The sequence below is a fragment of the Tympanuchus pallidicinctus genome, unplaced genomic scaffold, assembly GCF_026119805.1.
Source record: "Tympanuchus pallidicinctus isolate F22 unplaced genomic scaffold, pur_lepc_1.0 scaffold3, whole genome shotgun sequence".
NCBI lineage: Eukaryota > Metazoa > Chordata > Aves > Galliformes > Phasianidae > Tympanuchus > Tympanuchus pallidicinctus.
In genome coordinates this window covers 1,316,150-1,342,201 of record NW_026294747.1, presented here as the reverse complement: position 1 = coordinate 1,342,201, position 26,052 = coordinate 1,316,150, and the positions used below count along the sequence as shown (strand labels likewise).

The 26,052-nt window shown below is 41.0% G+C and overlaps 1 protein-coding gene across 3 annotated transcripts in view; it reads left to right on the top strand.

The window, feature by feature from the left end:
* The window catches only part of MPPED2 (metallophosphoesterase domain containing 2), a 173,150-nt gene that overhangs the window by 105,616 nt on the left and 41,482 nt on the right, over positions 1 to 26,052 (top strand). For all 3 annotated transcript variants that reach the window (XM_052692483.1, XM_052692485.1, XM_052692482.1), the window contains 2 exons: positions 4,458 to 4,639; positions 24,095 to 24,320. In XM_052692483.1, the coding sequence (XP_052548443.1) occupies positions 4,458 to 4,639; positions 24,095 to 24,320 (408 nt within the window). The remainder of the gene's footprint in view (positions 1 to 4,457; positions 4,640 to 24,094; positions 24,321 to 26,052) is intronic.

The window sequence follows — 26,052 nt, the reverse complement described above, 5'->3', positions numbered from 1 at the left end:
GTTTTCTCAGTGTTTGACCATACTGGAAGATGGAGTCAAGCTAACAAAAGCACTCATACATATAATTTAAACAATCTATGACTGACAGTGGCCAAGCACATAATACTGTGTTTTGACATTCATTGTGTTTATTGAGAGGAAATGAATATTTAGCTTAGTTTCGTTCAGCACGTGTTGTATCACAAAATCAGCTCTGTCTGTGCGTGCACATACGTTTCTGACTGGAGATGCCAGGGTGTGCACGTGATGCACTGAACTTCTGTAAAACCTTGTCATCTTTCCTTCCATTGGAGCTTGCATTGGAGGTCAGTCAGCAAATCCACCTTTCCCTTCATCAAAGTTTCCATCTTTCCCCTTTCAAAATCAGAAGATCGGTTTGAAATATTGAGGAATTTACTCATTCCCCAAACGATGCAGTAAAATAGTTACTACAACTTGAAAATATTTGTCTGAAGCCTGTTCTGCATACATAGCATGCGATGGGACAAAATCTGGGAAGGACGTGGGCTCATGCGTCGCTGTTTATTCATCTGTCTGGTATGTCTGGGAAAGTGTGGAATTACATGGTCCTCTGATTTGTTCACCTGTAGCAAAGCCAGTGGCACCCAGTCAGCTCATAGTGGACTGTAAGCAGTGGCAGTGCTGGGTTGAGCTGTAGGGCTCTGAGGAGAGGGATGTCTGTGCATCTGTGAGTGTTTTATCCACTAAAGGTGCTGCATTATGAGTGATTTATTGTGATTTAGGAACTAGAAATTCTTCCTGGCTTAATGTTTAAGGCTTTTATTTCATCTTGGTGGATGAATTAGATTCTTGGGAATTGTTCCGTAGGAGGGATTTGGGGCCTGCATACCTCAAACCCCAAGAGAGTGGGAAAGCAAAGAGGCTGCGGGTTCAGCTCTGAGGCACAGGCCTTCCAGGGGACCAGGGAGTCGAACCAGAGCCTGGTGGTGTTGGCTTTTGAAGTCATCCATGCAGAATTATGCTTTGGAATCAAAACTTGTCTCTCTCCCAGAGAAATGGTGCCAGTGTCTTCGCTGAGTTTGCTTTGAAAACAGGTTCCCAGCGTAGTCCTCCCTGCAGCGATGTCTCCTGGAGGGCTGCGCTGCCCTCGCTGTCCCTGAGGTACTTGCTAATGCTTCTGATTTATAAGACGTCATTTTAAGTAGCTAGTGTATGGCTGAGCCGAAATACACAGCTAATGCATTTGTTCTGTAGCTTGGTGTCCTAAATCATGACCTTTCCCTTCATGCATGTGAAAGACCCGGTGTTTTCCTTCTCTGTGAGCTGTGGAATTCAGCCCTTCTGTCTTGCCATTAGAGTCTCCTCGATAATGTCAATGTTGAGGGTTGTTGCTTAATTATTTAACTTCCTGTCATTACATGCTTTTAGAATGTGAAACAGTGGTAAAAGTTACTGTATGCTGGAGGAGAGCAGTGCAAACCTCCATGTGTCTGTGGTACCAGCAGCAGCCTGGGCAGCACTGGTTGCAGGCTGCTGGCATGGGGCTGGTGGGATGCAGGGCAGCACGGGGCTCTTAAACTCCCTCATTCATTTTGATACTAGTCCATATCTTATTAGGTTGCTTTTCATTTCCTGGCTGTTGTTTTAGTCATTTAAATTGCTGGAGTATAACTGTATCTTTCTATGAGCGTTCTTTTTCAAATGTGGTGATAATCTATAAAGCGTTGCTGTCGGCCAGCTTGAGAAATCAGAAGAATTAGTGTTGTTAGTGATGGAATTTTGTCACAGCTGCTTGTATGCACATTGTTAAGACAAAATGGTAGACTGTGTGTGTGTGTGTGTGTGTGTGTGTGTGTGTGTGCTGATTCGGTAAAGACTGTGGGGTTGTGGGCAGAGGTGAAATAATTATCTTGTTTCCTGTTGGGTGGCAGGGAGGATTGGGCACGTAACAGTTACAGAGCTTTTAGAGATGCCAGGCTGTTATCCCTGTGGCTGGGACCGGAGGTGAGTTGACCCCACAGAAACAGATGATGATACATACTGTGATAGGTGATCTCACAAAGGCAGAGGCCAGTCCTCTCAAGATGCAGTGATAAAGACAAGTCTTCCATTAGTGTTTCCTGTACTGTACCTGCAAGTAGAAAGCAAACTTGAGCCTTTAGGACTGGCAATAACACTGCTTTTATTAAGTTTCTTTTGAAGGACTGTTTTTAGTAAGATAAATTGATGGGCTGAACACAATAACCTTCAGTATCTCACTTTCCAATACTTAGTGGGCAAACACTACTGAATAAGAGAAGAAATTAAGCTAAGATATATTTAAAAAAAAAAGGTTACTTGGCAACATCCCAGTGTATGCGAAGAAATGAAAGAAGGGTCAGGAACTTAATGAATTTCAATTATAGAATCTTGCGTTAGTAAGTCGTTACATGAATAAAAAAATTCTAAACCAGATTTGGGTGCTACAGTCTGGGAGGCATTGCCTAGAGCAAAAGGAGGGTTGTTAGGAAATAAAGTGCAGAGAATGGCAAAGCAGAGCTGCTGTGTGTGAACAAACTGGGCTCCCCAGAGGCACTGGTCGTGGCTCATGCAGAGACAGTCTGAGCAGGGTATGTGGCAGCGATGAAAGCTGGTGTTCGTGTTGTGTGTGATCTGAAGAAAACATGCTGGGAAGAGTGGAAATGTTGATTCAGGGACCCTCATGTTTAACGTGTGATCTATTTCTAAAATGCTTCAAATTGACCTAGAGCGAAGGGGGGTTTGTCTGGGAATAAACTACAGAGAATAGCAAAGCAGATACCAAAATGCTGTGGCCTATAGTTATTTCTGCCCAGCTTAGTAGTGTAATTTCAATGGATAAGTGAGTTTTCCTCTATAATAATGATTTTATTATTTTCTAACTCTTGTAGAAAAGATGAATCCATCGATTGCTTTAGCTCATGTTTTGCAGTGAGGCGTTTCAGTAGTGATAACTGGTTCTGTGACTCAACTAATCGTGTGTGGCTCTCTGGGAGGAAAAGGAGGTGCAGTACCAAAAAGGCAAAGAGTTCTCTGCTGAACTGCCCCTTCCCATACCGTCCAGCCCACAGCAATTTTGTTTTTAAATAAAGACCATATCTAAGTAAACACAGTCTTGTCGAGCCTGAATTCTACAAAAAAAAGTTCAGCGACCCAGTGGCAACCAAATGTGAGGCATGCATGGGAAATACAGTTTGAATGGAACTACTTATTCATGGTACCTAGGAAAATGCAGTCCGATCAGTAGCTCTCTCTGCACGCACAGTTTTCTCATATGCTGGAATTTTAGCTGTGTGTAAGCATTCTCCCAAATCTAAAATAGATTCAGTAAGGCCTTGTTAGGAAGTGCATTCACGTGGCCATTTTTCCATTGAAGCCCAACAAGCGCGTGTCCGCTTGGAGATTTCACTGTAAGCTCCTCAAAGTAGGGAGCTTTCTCACCTTCCTAGGGAGCTGGAGTTGAGCACATCAGCAGAAGTTATCACACAGTTCAGTGTGTAGTAAATAGTAATTCAATGTACTGACTTTCATAAGGTAAAGAAAAACTTACGAAGTTTGTATTTCCTTGTTTTTCATGCAGTACGAAGAGCAAAACTAACAAATTCTGTCAAATATTCTGTTCTACTTTCATGCACGTTCTACTTTGAATGCACGTCGTTGTGTTGGTTTGTTCCAATATACACCTATTGAATAAAATCATTTTAAGTGCTTTAAAATACTTGGTTTGTTTGCAGTGCTGCAATGATTAGGGATGGTAGTGGACCATAATAATTCCTGCAGCTCTTAGAATTAAGCTGAGCTCTGTCCATGATCAAAGTAGCACATCAGAGGAATGGATTGAAATTCTATATAGCTGCAGCAGGGTTTGATTCAATGTTAGGCCAGGTTCTGTGCTATTCCAATGTTGAATTATAGTGACGGATGAGCTCAGGATTTTTGAGAGTAAGGAGTTGACACTACGCTCAATTCTGCAATTTCCAGGCCTCATCAAAGCATTGTAGCTGAGTGTGTGAACAAACACCCTTGCTGGGAATGGTAGGAGTGCCTGTGCCCTTGAACAAAATCATATACTGAGCTCAGCTCAAGTGAGAGCCTTTTGCTGGCCCACCTGCAGGACTTGTTACCTAAAACCTGTGCACCTGTTTATTTACAAGGCAGATGTTGAAAAAAAATCTATATAAATTCTAAGTCCCCCAAACCTCTTTTTCCCTCCAGTGTTTAATTTTGGTATCAGGAGCAGAAACTGGTCATATCCTACATATTTTCTTAATTTTCCTTCCTTACCAGGTAAGTATTTGAGAATGCGGTCCCTCCTTGATTTTTGGCAGCGTTACTTTACAGTCGTTTCTTTCAGCGTGGTGTGTGCAAATGGGTGTGCATGCGTACTGATGTCTACTTGGATTTGTGTTGATGTTTGAAATTATAGATGTGAGGCTTTTAACCTTGTAACTGTTACGAGATCTTTGTGTCTGCTTTAGGGTCGACCCTATCCCATATGATACTCCAAAACCAGCGGGCCACACGCGATTTGTCTGCATCTCAGACACACACTCCAGAACAGATGGCATCCAGATGCCTTATGGGGACATCCTTCTCCACACGGGCGATTTCACCGAGCTGGGACTGCCCTCAGAGGTTAAGAAGTTTAATGACTGGTTAGGTAAGGAATTACTGCGTTTTGGTGACCCCAATTAACCTCTCCTGTCCAAGTGTCAGTCACTGCTTCCTAATTGAATTAGAGCACATGAGAATCCACCCCCCTACCTTTGCTTCACTTGTCCTCATGTGATGTGCTGTTTCTAGCTCAGTATGATTCTGTTGATTAAGACAAATAAAAGGACTTCACTTCATTTCTGCGTTATCTTGGGGAAACATTCTATCACTCCCGAGCAAGGACTGTGCAACATTCTGTGTGCCCTGAGGGAATGGTGGCACCTAATGTGAGTGCATTCAGCGTCCATGACGCTATGGGCTTTTATGTCCACATCCAAAACTAGTGCTTGCTCTGCCTTTTTTGGCTGACTATAATTTCAAGCAGGACTAAAAGCTATAAACTATAAGCAGAAATAGTGAAAGTCCTTTTTCTGAATGATACAGGATATTAAAATTTGAAGGAGGAAACTTTTACTAGGATAGTAACGTGATTAGTGCTTTGAGCTAGAGAACTGCTTTGCACACAGATGCTCAACGCCTCCTAAGCAGGAGGTGTTTTGTATTCTGCTGTATTGTGGCAGTGTCTTGCTATTGTGTAGCTACAGATGAAGACAATTAGCTTGCAACAGCAGAAGTCCGAAAGGTAGAAGGAGAACTTGTCTGTGGTGCTCCTGTTGCAAATGCAGCTGGTAGGCTTGCTGGGCACTGCTGTGTTACCAGTTACACTAGAAATCCTCAGAGGCGAAAGTGACTCAAGCCAGCTGATCCTCCAGAAATGTTAGATGAGTTTAGAGCAGTGCATAAAAACCTTTGAAAGCATGGCTTTGTCATCATGCTTTAACTCATCTCTACACCTCGTGATAGCATCATTTTATTCCATTGGAGAACACTGGCTGACCATTCAAGGGATAAGTAAAGAATATTAAGATTTGCAAAAGTAATTTTTAAATAAAAGAGCTTTTATAGTCTCAGTTTTTTCACCTGCCTTTGCACTTTGTCCATACTGTTCTTTCAAACCATCTGCCCTCTGATCTTAGGTTTTTCTGGTGCGATTTTAAAGAATGCTTTTCTGCCTTTTATGTGGTTGTGCATGCAGGATTGGAGCTTTGGGGTACTGCTGTATTACTGAAATTTGGTTTTATTGTTCATATTTCTAGAAAACAGCTCTAGATTTAATGGCTTCAAAAACTGTTTGGTTTTTGTTTTTTTTTCCCTCTAGGCTTCACTAGGCTAGGAATTCAGAAATGGTATGAGAAGTAGTTGTACATAAGTTGAGGGAAAACACATAATAGGAATCGTCCTCCTCAGTTTATATGCTTTGTTGCTTATGTACTTATGTCCAGGTTTGTGATGACGTGTACATGTTCAAGTACTGCAAAGAAGGAAGAGGATGAGAAAGCAGTGTAAGGGCTGGGTAGGCTGCAGGGCTCCCCTGAGCTCAGGAGGTGTGGTCCCACTCAGTTCCAGTCCTTGTGGACAAGTTAGGCAGCGCTGCTCTTCAGTGAGGTTCAGTTGTCACAAATGCCTTTGGTATCAGGCAGCTCCAGGCAAGGAATTGCTTTCTGGAGTGTGTTGATCTCCAAAGTGAATCCCTGTGGAAGTTCTTTGGCTATCAGGTCATTACACAAGTATTATTTTGTTACAACCAGAGCCTGTGTCCAGTGTTTTGTTGTTGGAAAATTCTGACTCAGTACTTACTGCTGAAAGCCAAAGCAAGTAAGTTGATACTGTGTTCCCAGATTTCTGCAGGGACTCTTACAGCATAAGCATTAGCATTTCCCTTGTGTATAACAGGCATTTCATGATGGCATTATTTTATCACATACATCCTTTGTTTAACAATTACAACAGACAAATCTTAACTCTTTGAATAGATTTTGTTCCAGCCTGAATAATATATCGTGGGGCTTTCTTAACATACATAGTTCTTGTAGATGTCAGCATGGTATTTATCTGAGAAAGCAGCTTTTGCATTCTTTGGCACTTGTTGTCACTGAAGCTAACTGGAAGCTATGGCTGCGAGAGGACCTGCTGGTTTTGTCCTCAGCCTTTTATATTTCAGGTGCAGAGAAAACCTCTTTTGGTGTTTAGTTGGTTTTTTTTGTTTGTTTGTTTGTTTTTTGACAAGCACTGAGTTTACCTGCTTCTCCATATATACAACAACACTGGTTATTAGGTTTCTAGCATGAAGTGAAGCTGCAAATTGATTCCTCCATGGAATCACATGAATATTGGCTCCAGTGCTGCCCTCTCCTCATTTGGAATCAAAACAGAATGAATTCATGGATGTTTTTTTGCCCTGTGTCTTCACTGGCAATCCTGTTGTAAAGCAGTGGTGGAGTCAAAGCATCTGTATCTCTTCTACCTTGAGGAAACAAAACAAGAACTTGACTTCCTTCTACATCTTAGTTTGCTTTCTTTGTGGTAAAACAACACTTATCTCCACTAGGATTATATAATGGAATAATTTTAAGATGCAATGCCAGTCAAGTAATTTTCGTAGTTGATAAGCCAAGGGAAAATTAAAAGATGATTATAATGAATTCCTGTATCACTTTTTCTTCTCTGTGTGTTACATGTGTCAGAGTTGCACAAGACTGAAGGCAGTTCTTGTGACTTTAAAGTTTGTTGGTCCCACACACCGTTGCAAGTCTTCAGTGATTTCACTGAAACAAAACGTTCGGCACCTTGAGTGTTACTGAAATGGGTGGATGCTTTTACTCCGTGTCTCTGCATTTGGATCACAGAGCATGCTTTCTACATCTTCTTTTCTGATCTTTCTAGCTCTCAACCCATCGTGCAGCTTTTACAGATTCTTAGGTTTTTTTTCCCCTTCAGCTGATAAATTTTCATTGTTGGTTTTCCATGAAAAGTCATCTAGGCTCATATGCTGAATAACCTCTGTGGTCACTTAGTGATTGCATACAATGGCTGAGTTAATTTATTCTCTTTGTTTTGGTGTGAACACGTCCCTCGGGTCTTGTAACTGCTGTAATCACTTGACCTCAGTGACTATTAAATGCTTTAAACACAGTTATTTTAAATTTATAATTGTTTTCATTAAAAATCTCTTATAGTAACTTAACTGACCTTGCAGTAAACACAACATTTTTTGCCGAGGAAGAATGAAGACATTATTCTGTGCCCAGTATAAGCCTCACTGAATGTACTCAACATATTGCTGTTACCAGCGTTCCTGTTTTCCCCGGCCTTTCTCATTCAGTCATATATGGGAAATGAGATGCAGGAGTGTCTTAATTATAGCTCTGTCTCTGTAATATAATGCTTCCTTTTCTGTGTGATGGAAAGTGATTGAGTAATTGAAATGAAGAGAAAGCAAAGATAAATTCAGGCAGATATATCTTTAATGAATGATAATATGCACGTGGTGCTCAATTAGTATGGGCCTGATTGTGCATAGCCTTACTTGTGTAAATAACTCACAACCATTCCAGTCATTTTCTCAAAAGTTTTTTTTGTTGTTGCTATTCGGATGGTTCTTTCATATTGTTGATTTTTTTTCAGTCATTTTTTAATTAAGTTTTCTACTATGAGATGTATTATTGGACAAAGCTGGCAAAGTTTTGTAGTGGTGGATATCACAGTATCCTTGGAATCGGAAGGGACCTTGAAAGGCCATCGAGTCCAGCTCCCCTGCAGAGAACGGGCACACAGCTGGGTCAGGTTGCTCAGAGCCCTGTCCAGCCTGGATATGGATGGATCCAAGTAGGTGAAATGACTGCCAGCAGAGTTAGTGCTGGGGGACAATTAAGGCATTATTCTGTGCCCAGTATTTTTCTCACTGAATGTATTCAAAAATAGATTTTAGTAGATTTAATGGATTTAGTAGGGTTGGTTTGTTGTTTTTTTTTTTTTTTCCTGAGTTATTTTGGGATTTGGCAGCTTGCTTATTTTATGGGGTTTTTTTCTTCCATGTTTTTTGTTTTGAATGCGTGTTCCAGTATTTTCCTTATTATTCTAGATTATTACTCGAGGAGTTGAGGAACTTTGTGAATGATGCTGTGAACAAATAAATATGGGTCTGGACTGTAACAATTTTATTTTTCTAAATTGCAATCTATTGTTGCCTTTGATATAAATGGTCTTGATATAGATAAAATTAAAATTGAGCTTTTCCCTGCTGTTTAGTTTCTCCGTCATGCTACTTAAAGTGAAAAGAAAATATTGATTGTACTATTTTAATGCGGTGTTTTTCTTGCTACTTTATACATATATGGGTATGGTTCTCAGAAATGTGTCATTGGCTCTTTTAAAGTTTATTTTTGTATTAGTTGGACTGATGTTAAGTAGCTCCTGCTCATTTATGAGTGTTTAGTTCTAGAAAATAGAAAATAGCTGCTTCAGATTGCAGCTGCTGCCTGTAACAGAACAAATGACAAAAGAAATGTACTGGAAATGTGATAGGTAAGGACAGTCAGTTAATTCTAGTCTACTCTTGGATTTGTGTATTTAGCACCTTAGAAACTGGAAATTATATCCAAAACTGCCAAAATAATCTTCAGAAAATAAGACCTAAGCTGGAAACAGACAAAGAGCTGTAACAAAATGGTGTACCACGTTCAAGCTCTTATCACCATTTAAAAATTTGTGATTACAGTCCTCGTGTGTTCTTCCTCAGTCTGGCTCAGTTGTTCCCTCATGCTATCCAAGCTTGATCTCTTATCAAGAAATATTTCATTTAGAGCTTTGTATGACTGTATTCCTTTTGCTTCTGTGCACTGAAAACAATGTCAGTATGACCAACTATTTGTCCTTCAGAGCTGTTGCTGCAGACCGGTGTGCTTCAGATGTGAGTTATCTCAGCATCTGACACGAAAGTTTTTCTATTGAGACAAGCCAGTAAGCTCTAGATTTCTCAAAATTCAGAGGGATATTAGCTCAAAGTATTCTGCACTAATTTAGATCCAAAAGGAAGCTTATGCATAATTTAGAGTAGCATTATGGCAATAAAAACAAATGTATTCCTATTTTTATAAAATGATTTATTTCTGATTTGTGTTTTTACCATCTGGAACATATTTTGAACCTTATATTGCTCTACTTGTTTTAGCCAGAATGAATAATTAAGTGACTAAACATAAAATACCACTTTGAACAAAACTCTTAACTGTTAGAAAAAAAAAATATTGCATTCATTGCGAGTGAAAGAAAATGCTGAGGTGGCTTTAATCCTGTAAGCGTGGGTTTTGCACAGCTGTTCTGGGAGGAAGGGAAGCGACTTCGTGCAAAACCTCCTAGCGTAGTTTTGAAGACTGCTATGTCTTCTGCGGGTGGCTTTGGTGAGGAGCTGAGCTGGGCTTCAGGCACCGGAATGGGAAATGTGTGTTTTAATAACAGGTCAGTGCTGGCATTTTGCTTTCCGTCTGCAGCTTTTACGAGCTCTGTGTTATTTGTAGGGCCAGACCACATTGGCTGTATACTTCAGAGGTTCTTACTGATTCCTCTTGGTATTACATGCAGAGTTGTTTTGGGTTTTTTTTAGCAATCCTGGATTATATTCATAGACTGGGAGAATAACTCATTGAGAACAGCCCCGAGGAGAAGAACTTGGGGGGTCCTGCTGGACAAAAAGCTGGACGTGAGCCAGTAGTGTGCTCTTGCCACCCAGAAGGCCAGGGGTGGCCTTCATCAACACAGGGGTGGCCAGCAGGGAGAGGGAGGTGATCGTCCCCCTCTGCTCTGCCCTTGTGAGGCCCCATCTGCAGCACTGCATCCAGGCCTGGGGCCCCCAGCACAGGAAGGACGTGGAGCTCTGGGAGCGGGTCCAGAGGAGGGCACTGAGATGATTGAAGGGCTGCAGCAGCTCTCCTATGAAGGCAGGTTGAGCAATTGGGGCTTGTTGAGCTTGGAGAAGAGAAGGCTCCGGGGAGACCGCATGGCAGCCTTCTAGTACTTGAAAGGAGGTTACTAGCAGAGGGGGACCAACTTTTTTATGTGGTCTGGTAGTGACAGGATAAGGGGAATGGCTTTAAACTAAAAGAGGGGAGATAAAAGTTAGGTATTAGGGAAATTATTTTACTCAGAGGTGGTGAGGTGCTGGTACAGTTTGCCCAGATGAATGTCCCATCTCTGGAGGCCTTTGAGGCCAGGTCGAGTGAGGCCCTGGGCACCCTGATCCAGTGGATTGCAATCCTACACATGGCAAGAGTTTGGATCCAGATGATCTTTAAAGTCCTCTCCAACCTAAGCCATTCTGTGATTATGAGCGTGGAATATTGATGAGTTTTTTAAAATGTTTATATGATGGAATCTGGAGTCTTAAGTTTTAGTGTTCCTTTATTTATTTAGCTTCCTGGGACATGCACGTCATCCCAACTTTATTTAGATTTTATTGCAGTGTTGCTTCTTGTGTTTAATGTCACAGTTAAACTCTCATTGGTACTTCTAAATTCTCATATGTCTTGAACAAATTAATTATTGATGCTTAGCTTTTGTTTGCATTCACCTTTTTTGGGCATACTGATTTATTTTTCTTAGAGGAAAAGAAAAATAATTTCAAGATTGCGTCTTAAAACTGCAGAAAAATACAGCCGTGTACATTTTTTTCATTGGTTGAATAGTGCTTTCCTCATGTAGTCATCTACACTGAAAAGGATATAAAATCCAAAAGCCCTACCTGTATCTTTCTTTCTAGTTTTATGCAACTGTTATTTCCGTTGTTTCCTTATATTCATCCTTTCCTCTGTGTCAGATATATATACTTTGTGGAAAACAGAACCCTGAAGGTGTAACATAAAAGGTAAAAGAAATCACTACCTAATACCCACTTCCATACAGGATTTCCACTGACTGACACTGCTCTCTTGATTTGTTCATTATTCCTGGCAACTTTTCATAAAGAAATTTCACAAGAGACTATTTTTATAATCTGTTAACGGCATGGAGAGAAACTTTGAGCTTTTCTTCTTATACTGTAGTCACCTAATTACTGGAGATGGTGCAGAATTCCCAATACAGGCTGTGTACTGCCAATCCCAAGCAGCCAAACCAAAGCCTGAAGTGTGAACAGCCACTAGAAAACAGCTCACGTTAGATATACTTTCAAGAAGAATGATATTCTAGGTTGGTTAGTTCTTCATGTGTCCTAATCTAGCATGTTCTTCTGGTAATTTTCAATGAAAGAAGGGAGCCACAGCACCGAGTATTGCACAGTTCTTGGACAGGACTGTTAATAATGATAATTGTTGGATCATTTCTTGGATTTGTTTCCCTGGACTACATGAAAAATGCAGGGAATGACTAGGTTTTAAATAGCAAACCGTTGTGAAAACAAATATTTAAAGTAATCAAAACAATTCTTTCACTTCCCTCTTTCTCCCAAATACACAGTAAAAGAGAAGATAGATGTATGGTTGTTGCACTGATGGGATATCAAACAAGTAGCACTATCCAAATAGAGAGTTTTATGGGTGTCGTCATCAGATTCTTTAGCTGTATATCAGCTCTGGGAATGATTTCAATAGCCTGCAGTCCAAGTATGTATTCACTGTATGCCACTGGTTTGTCACTTCGAAATTAAATCTTGCATCCGAATATACGGAGCGCAGGAACTCCCATCTCTCAAGTTTTCACATCATGCACACCATATTAACTACATCTAATTAAAATGAGAAATCTTCCTTTTTGCAGATCATCGCGTTCCTGCTTAGAAAGAACAATGGTTTCAGGGATGGAGGAGTTGCTTTGAGCCAGAGAGAGGCTGGGACTAGGGGCAGAAAGCACTGCAGATTTTAGTATAATGTGCAGTGTTCAAAGAAATTTTATTTCATCATAAAGATTAGCAGGCTGTGTAATTCAATTTAAAGCTGGTTGGCAGTGTCCTGCGTATTACGGAGCCTGTGGGTGGGTTTGTTTGTTTGTTTTTAAGTCACCACTCTATTTTTTAAAGTTGTATGTGACTGTAGAACATAGCAGACAGCAGGAATGGTTTCTGGGTTTTGTGCCTCCTCCTTTCAGTTTGGCACGTTGAGGAGTGTGTGAGATTACCTTAACCAGAGCTATAAAGCCAGTGAAATGCCAGATTGCTTTTTTTGGTTTGTAGATTTTTGTCTTTGTTTTCTTTTGTGGCCAGTCACTGAGAGTGAAGGTCTGCTACAAACATCAGATTGAGAGGTTGATTCAAGCTTAAAACCAAAATGATAGCATTTATTCACAGTACTGTGGACATTACTATGCAGTAGAAAAGCAACATGCAGCAATTTACTTTAATGCAAGACTGGCAGACCTTTATCTTACAGTAATTGCCTATACTGGGGGAGTTAATAAATGTTCCAAGAATTACTGACTTTTTTTTTTTATTAAAGGACAAAATAGACCGTTGCTTCTTGCTAGCTATAACCAGCCTCTGTAGCCTGTTAATTAATCCTTGTTCCAGCGGGCTGAAGCTGAGGATTCGCGCTCTGACAAATTCTGTGTGGATTTTATGTATGGGGAACGCTCCAGTCGTGGCACAAAAGGGCTGCAAAGGAAAAAGCTGTGCAATGCCACCTCTTCCCCTCTGCAGCATGTCTCATAGAAGAGCCTGAAATCTCTGTTGGCAATACTGGGAAACCATGCTGATTTCAGAGGATGGCCGCTGTGTTTGTGGGCGATCTGATACGACTGCAGGGAGAGAAAGGGGAGGAGAACTCCCGTTTCTGAACTTTCGTTGGAGAAGGAATTTGTATGTTCTTTGTCCTGTCAGTCACCCTGAGCACGGCAGGGGAAAGCAGCTGCTTGTTCCAAGGGGCTGTCTCTGTGGGGTGGGTGTGAGACCCTCGGGCTGCTTCTGTCAGCTCCCCTTGGTGCAGCTGGGAGCAACCATTTATTTGTCTGTGGGGAAATTTCTTGTCAGCATCCCGTGTAGGGGCTGATGGCAGCGCTGGGCCTGCACATGGCATGCTTAGAGATGGGCTGTCCACATGCTGCACCGAGCTTCTCCCTGAGCCAGGCCGGTCTCTGTTCTCCAGCATGCTGTGAGGTGATGGCTCTGGGAGCCTCACTTGCTATTGACAGCGCATTTAGCAGAGAAGGAACAAAGCAGCACAACAGGGGCTGGTGCTGCAAGGAGAGAGGCAAGGAGATGCAAGAGCAGCACAGAAGAGAGCGAAATCACATCAAACTGGGGGAGGGACGGCGTCTCCGAAGAAGAGAGACAAATGAGCGCATGGGGATATAAAGCAGTGAAGATTCACCTGCTTTTCCAGAGCTTGAATTTCTTTCCAAGTTAATACAATTAACAGATGAGAGCTCAGAAACAATTTGTACTTTTGAATTTCCTATGACTTTTGATGAGCGAAACGTCAGGGCCCCGGGGTTATGTATGTCTTCTCTAATGAACCAGAGTCTGTAATATTGCAGGCCAGGCATTGGGCATCATAGCTCCTTTTCTCCTGAATGCTGCTTTTTATTGTTCTGGGTAGCTACCAACAGAAACGTGGAGAGTTTTAGATTAAAACAGAGCTACAATTGCTAAAAAATTACCCACACTTCCTTACTTTCTCTGAACTGCCCTTCCTCATGTGATCCCCTTGCATCTCTGCACTCCCTCAGCAGCATTTGCTATTTGCAGTCCCCACTGTGAACGAGCAGCAAAGCTACGAGGCAGCCTTGAAATTTTCTGCTGCCTTCTGCAGGAGATTTCTCCATAGTGTTGTCAGGAGTTCATCCCTCATGTCCTCTGTGGAAGCAGTGCTGGTTGCTAGGAATAAAACAGCGTTGGCCATACTTGTTTTCCTGAGGAAAGGTTCCAGAATAGCAACCCTCCCCAACTGCTGGTGAAGGAATTACTGGGAGAGCACTGGGCTCTGTAGGGTTTACCATGGGGAAAGGCATTCCTCACGTGCAGTCACCTGGCTATAAATTATAGCTCCATGTCATTGGCTACACATGGAGAGCAGGGAGGGACTGAGCAAGTGAGGATGGCTCAGGAGGTGCTGTGCTGGGCCCTCACCTGGGCAGCCCTGCTACTCAGCACTGGGGCAGAGGGCAGGAAAAGCAACGGCTTTGGTGACAGGCAGCGCTGGTTATGTATGCTAAAATGTGGGCTGGCAACAGACTGAGTTCCTAGAGAGGATGTGCGTACAGTTATAGTGGAAGCAATATAGCCATTCATAAACAAATGTTTCCGTCAAGCCAGCTGTAAAAACAATGATGGTTGCCTTTGAGGTGAAAGGGCAAAACCTTAGCAGAAAGGAGTATAAATAAGACATAAATTGTTACCTTTGTGTAAGTGACTGAAATAGCAGTTCTGTTCGTGCTTTGTCTTAATGGCCAGCTGTGACTATGATCTCCTCTTTATTCAGCAAAAATTAAGGTCTGTGTATCATGCCTTCTTATGGCTTTTTTTTTTTTTTTTTAAGTCTGGAAATGGGGTCTAAAATGGTTAAGTCAAGAGAGACTCAAAAGAAAGCAAAGTAGATGCAAAATAAGAAATGCTGCATATTCCAATGGTTAATGATAGCATTTAATTGCAGAGGAACATTAGTTCACCTACTAGGGATTTTGGTGTGTTTCTTTACACAAAAGGAAACTACTGATGCTGCATCACAGAGGTTTTGCAGCATCTCACAAAACGGTTACTATAAATTCAAGTGCACAGACAGAAGAAGTATCACACGCACCCTGTAGCTTGCTTTAAAGGCATTTTAGTACCTCAGTAGGTTGGGCACTGTTACCCTTGTTTTAATAAGGAGCAGCGATGGCTGCAGCAGAGGGCCAATGGATTTGTTGTAGCAAGAGTAAAAGAGGCAGGTTTTACCTCAGTTCTGTTACAGAGAAAGCACGTGAACTTATATTGCAGAATGGAGTTATATTTTACACGGTATTTTCCATTCATCTGTTATGTTCACTTTGCTTTGTGAGGGTCACTAGGAGGTACTTCAGCACACTGGTTTGTCTGCTGAAAGCTGACAAGCAGCACGTTGGATTTCTAGAAAACTTTTGTCTAGACTTTCTTCCACGGGGTCCTGGGATGCTGTAGCATAAATAGTTTGGTGATGGAAATTCTGCAAAGCCTGAGGAAGAGAGGAGGTGGCAAAACTAGTTACAGAGGTGAGATTTGGAAATCAGAACTCGCTGGCTCTTAATTTCCACGGTTAATACTTTCAGACTTGAGTTTCCACCTTTGTCTTTTAGTATTTAGGGTTAGTATACGTTAAGGAAAATATCTGAGACTATGTGCCGTTCTGCTCAGACAACTGTAGATGGCTAGGGAAAAAAGCCTGGGTGTAAGAAATTCAGTTCCTTGTAATAAGATGGTGCAGCTGGAGTGACTTGGTTGTATCCTTTAGCAGCTAAGAAGTCTCTCTGTGGGCTGGATTATTAAAAGGAATTTCCTTAAAGGACTCAGGAGATTCCTGGTATCCAAGTTCATTGTGAAAGACTGTAATGGAATGTTTAGGTTTATTTAGAATAATAAATTTAGGCATGGAATTCAGAAAACGGTGCTGGAGGTTCACAGAGACCTGCCTGTGTATTTTTAGTTGTCTGTAATTTCTGTTTGCGTTCTCTCAGTACTTTGTCTTTGTTTTTTTATCCTCTGAAAAAATGTCAGGGAGGGACATTGAATGAAGGTAATTCTGAAATACAGTGCATACTGCTGTCAGATGTGAACTGGTCTCCTTCTAGAAATGGAGTTTAGTTCAGGTTTTAGATGTTTTCCTCTTCTGACTTGAAAGAGGAAGAAGCAATTCCCAGCCAACATCAGCATCGCCATCCAAAAACCTGTGTAAAAAATATCCCTGAAAATCAGACTTGCTTCCTATGCTATGTGTTTATAAGTAAAATCACAACAAATGAGCGCAGGATAGAACTTCCAAAGCAGCTAATTGCTTTAGCACATTGGAAAATGTTATGTTTTCAGAATTGCTGTAAAGCTGATGCCCTGCTTTTAGACAGCAGTCCACGCTTTTAAAGCCGTTAAGGTACTTTAAAAGGATGTTACCTTGTTTCTCTTTTCCCTTTCAGTTTATTTTACTTGGGGTAATTCTTGCTGCTCCTGCTTACTAGTTTTGCCTTGCCTTAATTGGAATCTGCCCATATTACATTAATGTTTGGTGGTCAGATCCGAGCCCTAGGATTTTTTGCAGTTTATCAGCACTGTACTCAAAAATCATTGTTTTGCCAGGAAAGATTTCAATTCCGCAACAGAAGCGGAGAAGGTGTGTAACAGATTCCTTATTCCAGAGAGAAAAGTAAAATAGTTTATCAAACGTTTCACTTACGTATTTGAAAAAGAGGTTTTTGGAGGAATACTCAGGACTGGTGGTGAGGCTTCCCAGGCTGCGAGGCAGAGGGAAGTGCCTGCTTATGCTTTGTGAGCCACACAGACGGCACCTTTTCTTTAAGGATGAGAATGCAAATAACAGGAACACATTCACTGAGGTGAGAAACAGGAGAGTGTTTCCTACAATTCCTCATTTATTTATGTATTTATTTTAAGGTTGTTTGCTGGCATTGGAGATGCTATGGCACACGTCAATTTCTTGATCATGCTGTTCACACAGAGCTCCCTGCTGAAAAGGCAGAATGATTTGGAGCAGGGTCTAGTTCTGGGTCTTGTGTCCGTAGTTCTCACTGATTTGTGGCAAGTTTTCTTTCAGCATTTGATGTCCAGAGCTTTATCTTTCTTAAATGATCTTTCAAAAAAATGATCTTATTTTATGTAGTGCCTTTAGCACTGTCTGGCCTTCGATGGTGTGAAAATATAAGTACATGAAAATTCCAAGCCTCTGTCTGTGATAATTATGAGTAGCTTAATTACTTGCTGTATAATTGTTCTCAAGCTGACCTCCTTATGGATGACTTTTATTCATTTATTTTATATACTAACAGAAAGACTTAATTGGAATTGTAAATTACAGAAACAAAGGGTATATTGTGAGAAGTAGGTCCAGAACTGTTTGTGTCAGGGACTGCTGGTTTTGATGCTCTTAAGATTCAGAGAGAAAAATCATTTAAATTAATACAATATGTCTGCGCTCGAGGTTCGTAATATCAACTACCGATGTATTATTTCAAAATCTGGAGAGTTTCCTTATAGAAGATGAGGTTATATAGCGTGGGGGGACTTTGGAAAGAAAATAGAATTGGGTATTGATGCCTTTAGAAATATTATTTGATGGCAATAAAATGTTCCCTGGAATTCCCTCCTGAATGAAGAAAATGGAGTTTGTTTGCAGTAATTGCATTTTCCGGTATTTGCTTTTGCACTTTCCAATATGAGTTAAGCCAATTGGAACTTGTGATTTCGTTTTGCTTATTGGCAAAAGTACCATGTAAATTGATCTGTGATGCGTTTATGGAGAATGCTTTGAAATTTTTGAAATAGAGATGGCTTTTTCTTATTAGATTTAGATAGTATTAGGTTTCGTTTCTATATTTTAGCCTAATACAATAGCAATCAAAAGTGTTCCTTTTCAATTTTGCCTTGATCGTGTTCAATAAGAACATTTCTCCGTAGCCCCACTGGTACTGAGAAGGCAGTGTTTGGTTCCGTTCTCAGCTTTGATACTCAGAGCTCAAGAGACTGAGCTCACAGTGAAAGGACAAGTAGTTCAGTGAGCCCTGGTGCAGTATTTCTTAGTGTACTGATGCTCGTGGTCACAGGACCTTTACAGACCTGAAACTACGGGCAGTTAGATGCAGATCGAAATGTAAATATGAGGTACACTCTTCAAACTGACACAACTGAAGAGGTTTTTGCCTGAAAACCCTATACGTTGTCCCACATGACCTCTGCTTCACTTACAGGATCTCTCTAAAAGTGTGCACACAGCCCCAAAGCAGTCATGCTGGTCCTTTACGTGTTGCTTTGTTTGTAGGAAACAGAACAGTAGGAGGAACTACCATTTCTGCAAGAATCGTTTGCAAAGATGAAAAGGCAGAACTAGGCGTGTGGTTTGCAGTGAGGATGCTGCTTTCAGAATTTGCTAAATTTAGAGGGAAGCTCCATAGCTGCAGCTTTTTTGATTTTAAGTTACGCGATTTTATTTATTTGTATTTTTAAAAGCTTCATCCTTTAGGTTGCATAATTACGAGCCTGCAAAGAAAGCCTTACCGGGGGCTCGTGAGCAGAGAAATCTGTGCTACTTATGTTCCAAATTTCCCTTTTTTTAAGTCAATTCTGGGAACTTTTTACACCTACAGCTGGCAGTGCTGTGAGCTGCAAAATCCTGAGGATTTCTTTCTTTGAGCTTAGACTAAACAAATCCTCCAGGTTCTGTTTCAAAACAAATAATTGCCATGTATTAATGGCTAAAAAAACTAATAGTGAAGCCTTCTGTTTCAAGGAAAGAAGTTTTGGTGACAGTACTCCAATGGAATTCAAAGTTTCTTTGAGATTAAGAAAAACCAACAAAAACAACTCTGTACTGCTGTAATCGTGCTAAAGAAGCTGCGCAGCATTCAAGTGAAACAGAAGGTTGCCGTTTATATGATGGTACTTTTTGTCTGTTAAAGAGAAGAGAATGATATTAATCACAAATGGTTACATTAGAATAATGTTACGGTTGAGACATAAATACATAAAAGCAAGGAACCGTTCCCCATGTCAGAGTGTGATTCAGTCAGACCACAGCTGACTGGTTTGGCACTGTGTACATGGCCCTGGCTCGGGGTTTGAGCTGCACTTGGCGATGTTGTGGCCCAGCATTGTGACAAACTCACTCCGTTTGCCTAGATGGGAGAGAGAACGAATGGAAGCACTTGGTGGTAGGTTTGTTGGTTCTGCAGTGTCAGACAGCTAGGCTGAGCAGTGCCAGTACCTGAGTTGCTCAGAGAAGATGTTACAGGCTGCAATATCTTGGCTTTGCACAGCTGAGTTGTAGGAGCTGAGGCAACATTCACTCCATACTTCCTTGCTTTCATGGGTTTATGACTCAACCTTGGCATTATTGTAACGTAGTTTTTTGTGTTTAATGTTTCTTAGACTTGGTTTTCCATTGCCAGCATGGAAGAAATCCTAATGCATGAGTTTCAGAGGAGAAGGTAGCAGTCTGAACCTGCTGTGTGGCTCGATCAGCAAGTGTGAGTATTAACGCTAGAGCTGTCAGGCCTTGTGAAAATTAATGAAGCCTGACGGTTACAGAGTGAAAGGTCAGAGGCAGAGCTTGCACTTACGTAACATTTCTGTTTTGTTGTGTCTAACAGCATTTTCAACAAAGGGGAGCTTTAATGTGCAAGCTTTAGATTTATCACTGGAACTCAAGGGTCTCAGCCTTTGCTTCTCCCTGTGCTGTGGTCTGTTTTCCTTGCAAAAAGGCAAAACATTTAAACTTCCATTCATCGACTTGCCTTGCTGCATTGCCTGTGTGTGTTTTGCCTTAGTTTTCCTTCTCCAAATGTTCTTTTAGAGTGGAAAAAAAAAAAAAGGCGTCTGAACTGATGCAATTTTAAAAGCTGGTGGAATATTTTCATCGTGAAGACTTTGCGAGCTCTTGTACTTTAGCTCTTTCTCCTTCTTTAGAATCTTGTTTTATTTTTGTGCATGTTTTATAATTTTTCCACTCTTTTTATTTATTTCAGTCTTTAAACTTGTACAGATACAAGGGGAAGATGCATTGGCATACGTGGTTTAGGCTTTCAATCCGTGTATCAGTTGGTGTCAGTATTAGCTTTTCCATTGAGGACTTTCTTTGCAAGCTGTTTGATCAAAACAGCCAGAAAATTTTTACAATCCATCTTATCCTAGACGTTTGATGTTTGTTTTTCTTACCCAATTTTGAATCCCTTTACCTACAGTGAGTGGGCTGTTACCCTTTTTGGTGAGAGAAGTCTAGTGTTTCATGAGAGCTCAAGCCTTCCTAACTGTACTTGTGCAGATTGCATTTGTTGCTGCTGAAGGATTAATCGGAGCCTTTCAAATGCTCTTTTAAAATGCTGGACAGAGTTTGTGTGTGTTGGGGTTGTACTGTAAATGCTGAGAAGAAAGTAGTTACTGTCTGGACATTCAGTGGGCTTCCCACAAGAAACCTGTGGGGAGTTACAGTGCTGCTGGACGGCACTGCTATTCTGTTCAGTGATGTTCGCTGGCTGCCTTGGGCACTTGTGCAGCTGTGGCTGGACAACTGATGGCACCCTGCAGTCACTGGAAGTCCATAGGAACAGCACAGAATCAGCTCATTCCGTATTTATCTCTGGAGGTGTATACAGTTGCTTACAGGTTTCATGGCCAGTTATGACTTTGAAGCATGTATGGCACACTGAATTGGAGGGAATTGACTTGTGCAGACATCTCACTTGTAGAGATTTTCCTTCTTTTTGAAGGGACAAAGATTTGTACTTCAAGGTTTCTAAGCCCAGTTCTTAGCGTATGGCCAAAGGGTCTACGAGTCTGTGAAACGCACATGAAAGCACTTAACCTTTCATAAAAGTGTTGTGTGGTTTGAATAGTTAATGCATGCATATAGTTATTCAGAGCTTCACTTCAAAAGTATTTATGTAGTAAATACAGGCTTCTACCACTATTTAGACAATTAGTATCACATTACCTACAAAATGCAGTGTTTAGTAGACTGTTTGTGTAGACACAGTGCTCTAATCATTTTTAGTACCTTATTGATTTCTCATGGAAAACAGGTAAGTATTTTTAATTTAAATCTAGATCTTACTTGGGGAGTTGAGGTTTCTGAAGAGTGTATCCCATCAAACACATCAACTCTTTTTCTAGCTTGAAAAGTACCTTTTCTAGGTTCACGGTATAATATGCAATGAATGATACTACTGATACGTGATGGAAAAATAATTGTTGGGAAAATAACGAAGACCAAGCTGGCAGAAATGCAGTCAAGAAAAGTCAGAGAATACCTTTCATCCTGTGTATTGTGCTGCAGTGGCTCTCTTACTGAACAGCGTGGAAGTAGTAATGCAGAGATTAATCTAGTCAAGATGGAAACTGAAATACCACAGAGTAGGAGACTTTGTGTAGCTGTTCATGCTCCTGTATGAAGCACAAAAGGTCAGCAGATTATAGACAAAGGGCAGAACTGTCAAAGGAAGAAACACCAAAATGTTTCATAAATTGTATCAGAGAGGATGAATGTTGTGCACTGCCAGCAGGTCTTTCTGGAAGGGAAAACCTAAATGCGATGAACAAATAGCTAATCCAATTGCAGGTAATTTATTACTGTGATTAGTACTAGATAGTCTTTCCTCTGGGAAGAGGAAAGAAATGGATGAGACTTCCTCTGGCTTCTCCTTTGCTTGGGCCTGGCCTTGGTACATTTGTGTTGTTGTCAGTTGTGTGTCTCATCTCTGTCCCTTGAGCCAGCACCAGTGGCTGTCACTCCAGAAAAGGAGAGTGTTTTAAACAGTCAGGGCATGGAGCAAGGGAGCCAGGTCAAAGCTTTGTCCCCATCCTGTGCTAAATATGTACAGCTATGGAAAGAAGCACGTCTTGTCTTCCCCCTGCCTGGGGACGTGGACCTGCAGCAAACACATCTCCAGCCAGCACTGCTTGCTTGTCAGGTGTTTGTGCTCTTCACTGTATGTGAACTACAGCAGAGCTGGAGCTCACAGGCAGGCACTGACACATTTGGTCACAATTGGGATTTCTCCTCGAGGACCATGTTTCTCAGGCTGTGCTGTTGATCCGTAGGGTTCATCGGTACAGCTCTGCCCTGAGCTCCATGCTTTTACCTGGCTCAAAACCTGAGGCTCCTTTTCCATTGCTGGCACTCACAACCTGACCAAGCAGGGCCACGTTCAGTAAAAATGAACAGCTTTTTGGACATCAACTGCAGCAAGTATTGTTAGATTACTCTCTGCTGAATTCAGGTGTTTATATAACATTTATATAACGAAATATTACATTTGCACCTTTCAGTACTCACTGATCCCACAACTGGTCTGTCTTTTCATGTCCTACATCTTCAAAGTAAGCCCTGTTTTTAACACAGCAGGATAGAAAGCACTGGCTTCAAACACAGCGGCCCAGGTTTAATTGAACATAATATCAGGAAAATGCACCAATTTTGAAATCTCTTACCAAAACAAACTGGAGAGAGCGTAAAATGCAGACATTTATCTAGTAAGACGAGAAGTTTTCTCTGCTAAAGCTGGCAAATGTTGATAACGTGGCAGAAACTTGAATCTGACATATTCATCCTACTTTTCTGTGAATGTAATCACATTGAGCATGTTTTAGGGGACTGGCAGCTCTGATGGGCCATATCACATTGCGTGCCAGTTGTCTCTTTTGTGTTTCCTGAGAAAAGAAAGCAGGGATTTTTCTTGTGCCCAGGATTGTCAGAGAGCAGGAATTGTAGCTACTTGCCACTTCTGGTGTTTCAATAAAAATGAATTGCAGAGATGCACGTAGCAGACATGGGGAAGGGAATAAGGTAGAGGAGCGTTTATTGCATCTCCCCCAGCCTTTAGTCCAATGTAGAAGTGCAGAGTTACGACTGTATATGACCTGCATTTTGTTCAGTCTTGAAATCTATGAAATTGTGTGTTTTTCTTTTTTTTCCAAGGGATTTATAACTTCTAGTTATTCTGTCCAGAATTAGCTGATTTTTGTGAAGATGATGCTTGTGTTCCGTGCATAGTTTCTGTGTAAATATTGAAGAGCAGAGTTTGGACTAGTTTTCTGTGAGCTTTTCTTAGGGGAAGGCTAATCTTACTATATAGGTGCTTACAGGTACTGTTAAAAGCTTCTTTTTAACAGAAGAAAAAACACTTTCAGAAGCTGCTTGAAATACAGTGTTTAAACTGTCAAAGCTGTGAAAGAGCAAATGCTCATGAATAGGGGAAGAATATTCAAGAGGAATACATAGCATCCAGGTCCTTGCTCCTCTGAGGCAGATGTTGAAGTTGCAGAACAGGAAGATGTACACATGAATTTCCACGTGTTTTGAGGACCTGTGTTTTACTTCCAAATTAGTGGATGGTAACATCTACTAACATCTACGTCTGTGTGTGTTTGTGTGTGTATGTGAGATCTGGGCTAACAGCACTAACGATTATGGTGGGTCCATTGTTGCTTTTGTGGTTTGTGTAAATAACAATGGACCTGTGAGCAGTACAGGAAGTGAACACAGAACGATATATTGAATCCATCTGCTTGTGCCTTTGTGGAAGAAAGAAAAATCAGTTTCTAAATGATTGTTAGGAATATGCACCAAAATAAAAGATTGGTTAAAAGACAAGAAAACGACTTGCAGTGATGGCAGAGGGGGGATGTTAGACTACTTTTAGCTTTGATGCAAACTTGCATGTGATTTTTGGCAAGTCTCAGTGAGACAGAATCTGTGAAAGCACACACTTTTTATTAGGATGTTTCTTTGTGGCATTATTTTACATTTAAACGGTTCAATTCAATGTTAATGACTTCTGCTCAAAACGGAGGTGCGCACAGATTTTGGGTATTTCATTCTGTCACTGCTAGCTGTCTACTTATTGTGCTGGCAATGAGGTGTGGAGAAGAATGTGCTAATTAAGTCCTCTCTTTTTGTTATTTCAGGAAACCTGCCATATGAATATAAAATAGTGATTGCTGGGAATCATGAACTGACATTTGATAAGGAATTCATGGCAGACCTTGTTAAACAAGATTACTACCGCTTTCCTTCTGTGTCCAAATTGAAACCAGAGGACTTTGACAATGTTCAGTCACTCCTGACAAATAGTATTTACTTACAAGATTCAGAAGTAACAGTTAAAGGATTCCGGATATACGGTGCCCCATGGTAAGTCTGAATTTAAACTTTATTTGCTCTTGATTACTTAAACCACACCAGGAATGATTCCTGCTGAAAATGCACGAAGCTGCTTTGTTGCTTTGCCCTGCAGAATTGTATAAAACCTAGCTGTCAACCGCTCTGAAGCAGTGGCTGTATTCTTTGTGTGCATAAGCATGCTGCGTGTGGCCATCTGCGTGAAATACGGGGAGAAGGTTGTCATCTCTCTATTCTGCCTGCTGGACACAGTTGAAAAATAGTGGACGCAGTATCTGTTCCGTGCTTGTGGATTAACTGAAAGGGCATCTTAATGTGTATTAGGGAAGGAAGTTCCATTATATTGTATGCTATTTAGATGTTTGTATCTGCTGCTCTCATAGATTGGTATGGTAGCATTTAGCACCACGTAGCACAAAGTACAAGGCAGCAGGTGCTTTGAGTGCTATTTCAGATCAGTTACAGGCAGTGTTCTCTTCTGCTTGTCAAGTTATAATAATATGATATTGAGACAGTTTCGATTTCAATTCCTGAACCAACTATATGCAAGAGGAAAATTACTGTCCATTGTTGTTCTAAGGAGACCCTGTCTTGTTTTTTCCACGTGTTGAATTGCAGTGCCTGTTATCTCTCTGTGGAGCCTTTGAAATCATCTTAGCTTAGTCAATATGGTTTTCATAGAATCACTGCGGTTGCAAAAACCTTCAGGGTCGTTTGGTAGCACTCATTTTGAATTCTTACACTAGCTACAATCACGGCTCCTCGAGTTTCCACTGGAAAACTGATCTGCAGTGGTGGTGATCATTATGCTACCTGGCATTCTTAATTGTCAGTTGAAGTGTTTAGATGCTGATTTGTGCACGCCTGTAAAGAGGGCTTATTTTAAGCTTGTAACTTATATTTTTGGTGTCAGGCGTGTTTTACAGGTGAATGTAGAGGAAGAGGAAAGAGAGACTATTAAGCCAAAGAATGGGGCAAATGCATGAGGACCTGAGAAATTTTCCCCTTTTCTTGTACTTGTCTTTTTCGTATTTCTCCTTACTGTTCACTTACCTCTCAGTCTTTGGTAGTTCATGTACACGGTGATGTTTCTGACAATGCTTTGTAGATAATGTTTTTACACTGGTGCTGGCTACAAAACAGTCATGGAGCTCTATTTGAAATTCTTCATTTAAACTAGCTTAAATCAACCTGACATTGCTTAACTTAACCCTCTAAATCCTGTAATATCATCTAATTGGGAAAGATGGTCTTAATTCAGCATAGGAACCATCTTGTAAAGATATTTCACAGTGTTTCTTTTCACTATAGCAACATAAAACGCACAGAAGACAGAGTCCATAAAAGCCCTACAGAGGATACCGTGGATTTGAGACTTGCTGCAGGATGATCAGCTGTATGAGCAGCAACCTAAGATTAAGATTGTGCTCAGTTTATTTCACGTGTATGTATGAGACAGAGGGCAGCTTGCATTCTGCAGGCATCCAGTGATTGCAGTGTGTGGGCATCTTTGCAGATTTATTTGAGACAGATTTCCTGGAGGGCTTTTTATTAAACAGTTCCTGAAAGTGGTCTGGATGAGAATGTAGAACCCAAGTCTTGGAAAAGGTATTTTTGTGAAAGAGAGAACTTGGAATTCTGAAATGGGGGAACCGTGTGAAATGCCTTTCATATGTGTTAATGTTTGTGTACTGGCAAAATGTGGCAATGTTTTCTGCCCTGTGGTTTCCAAATTCATAATGAC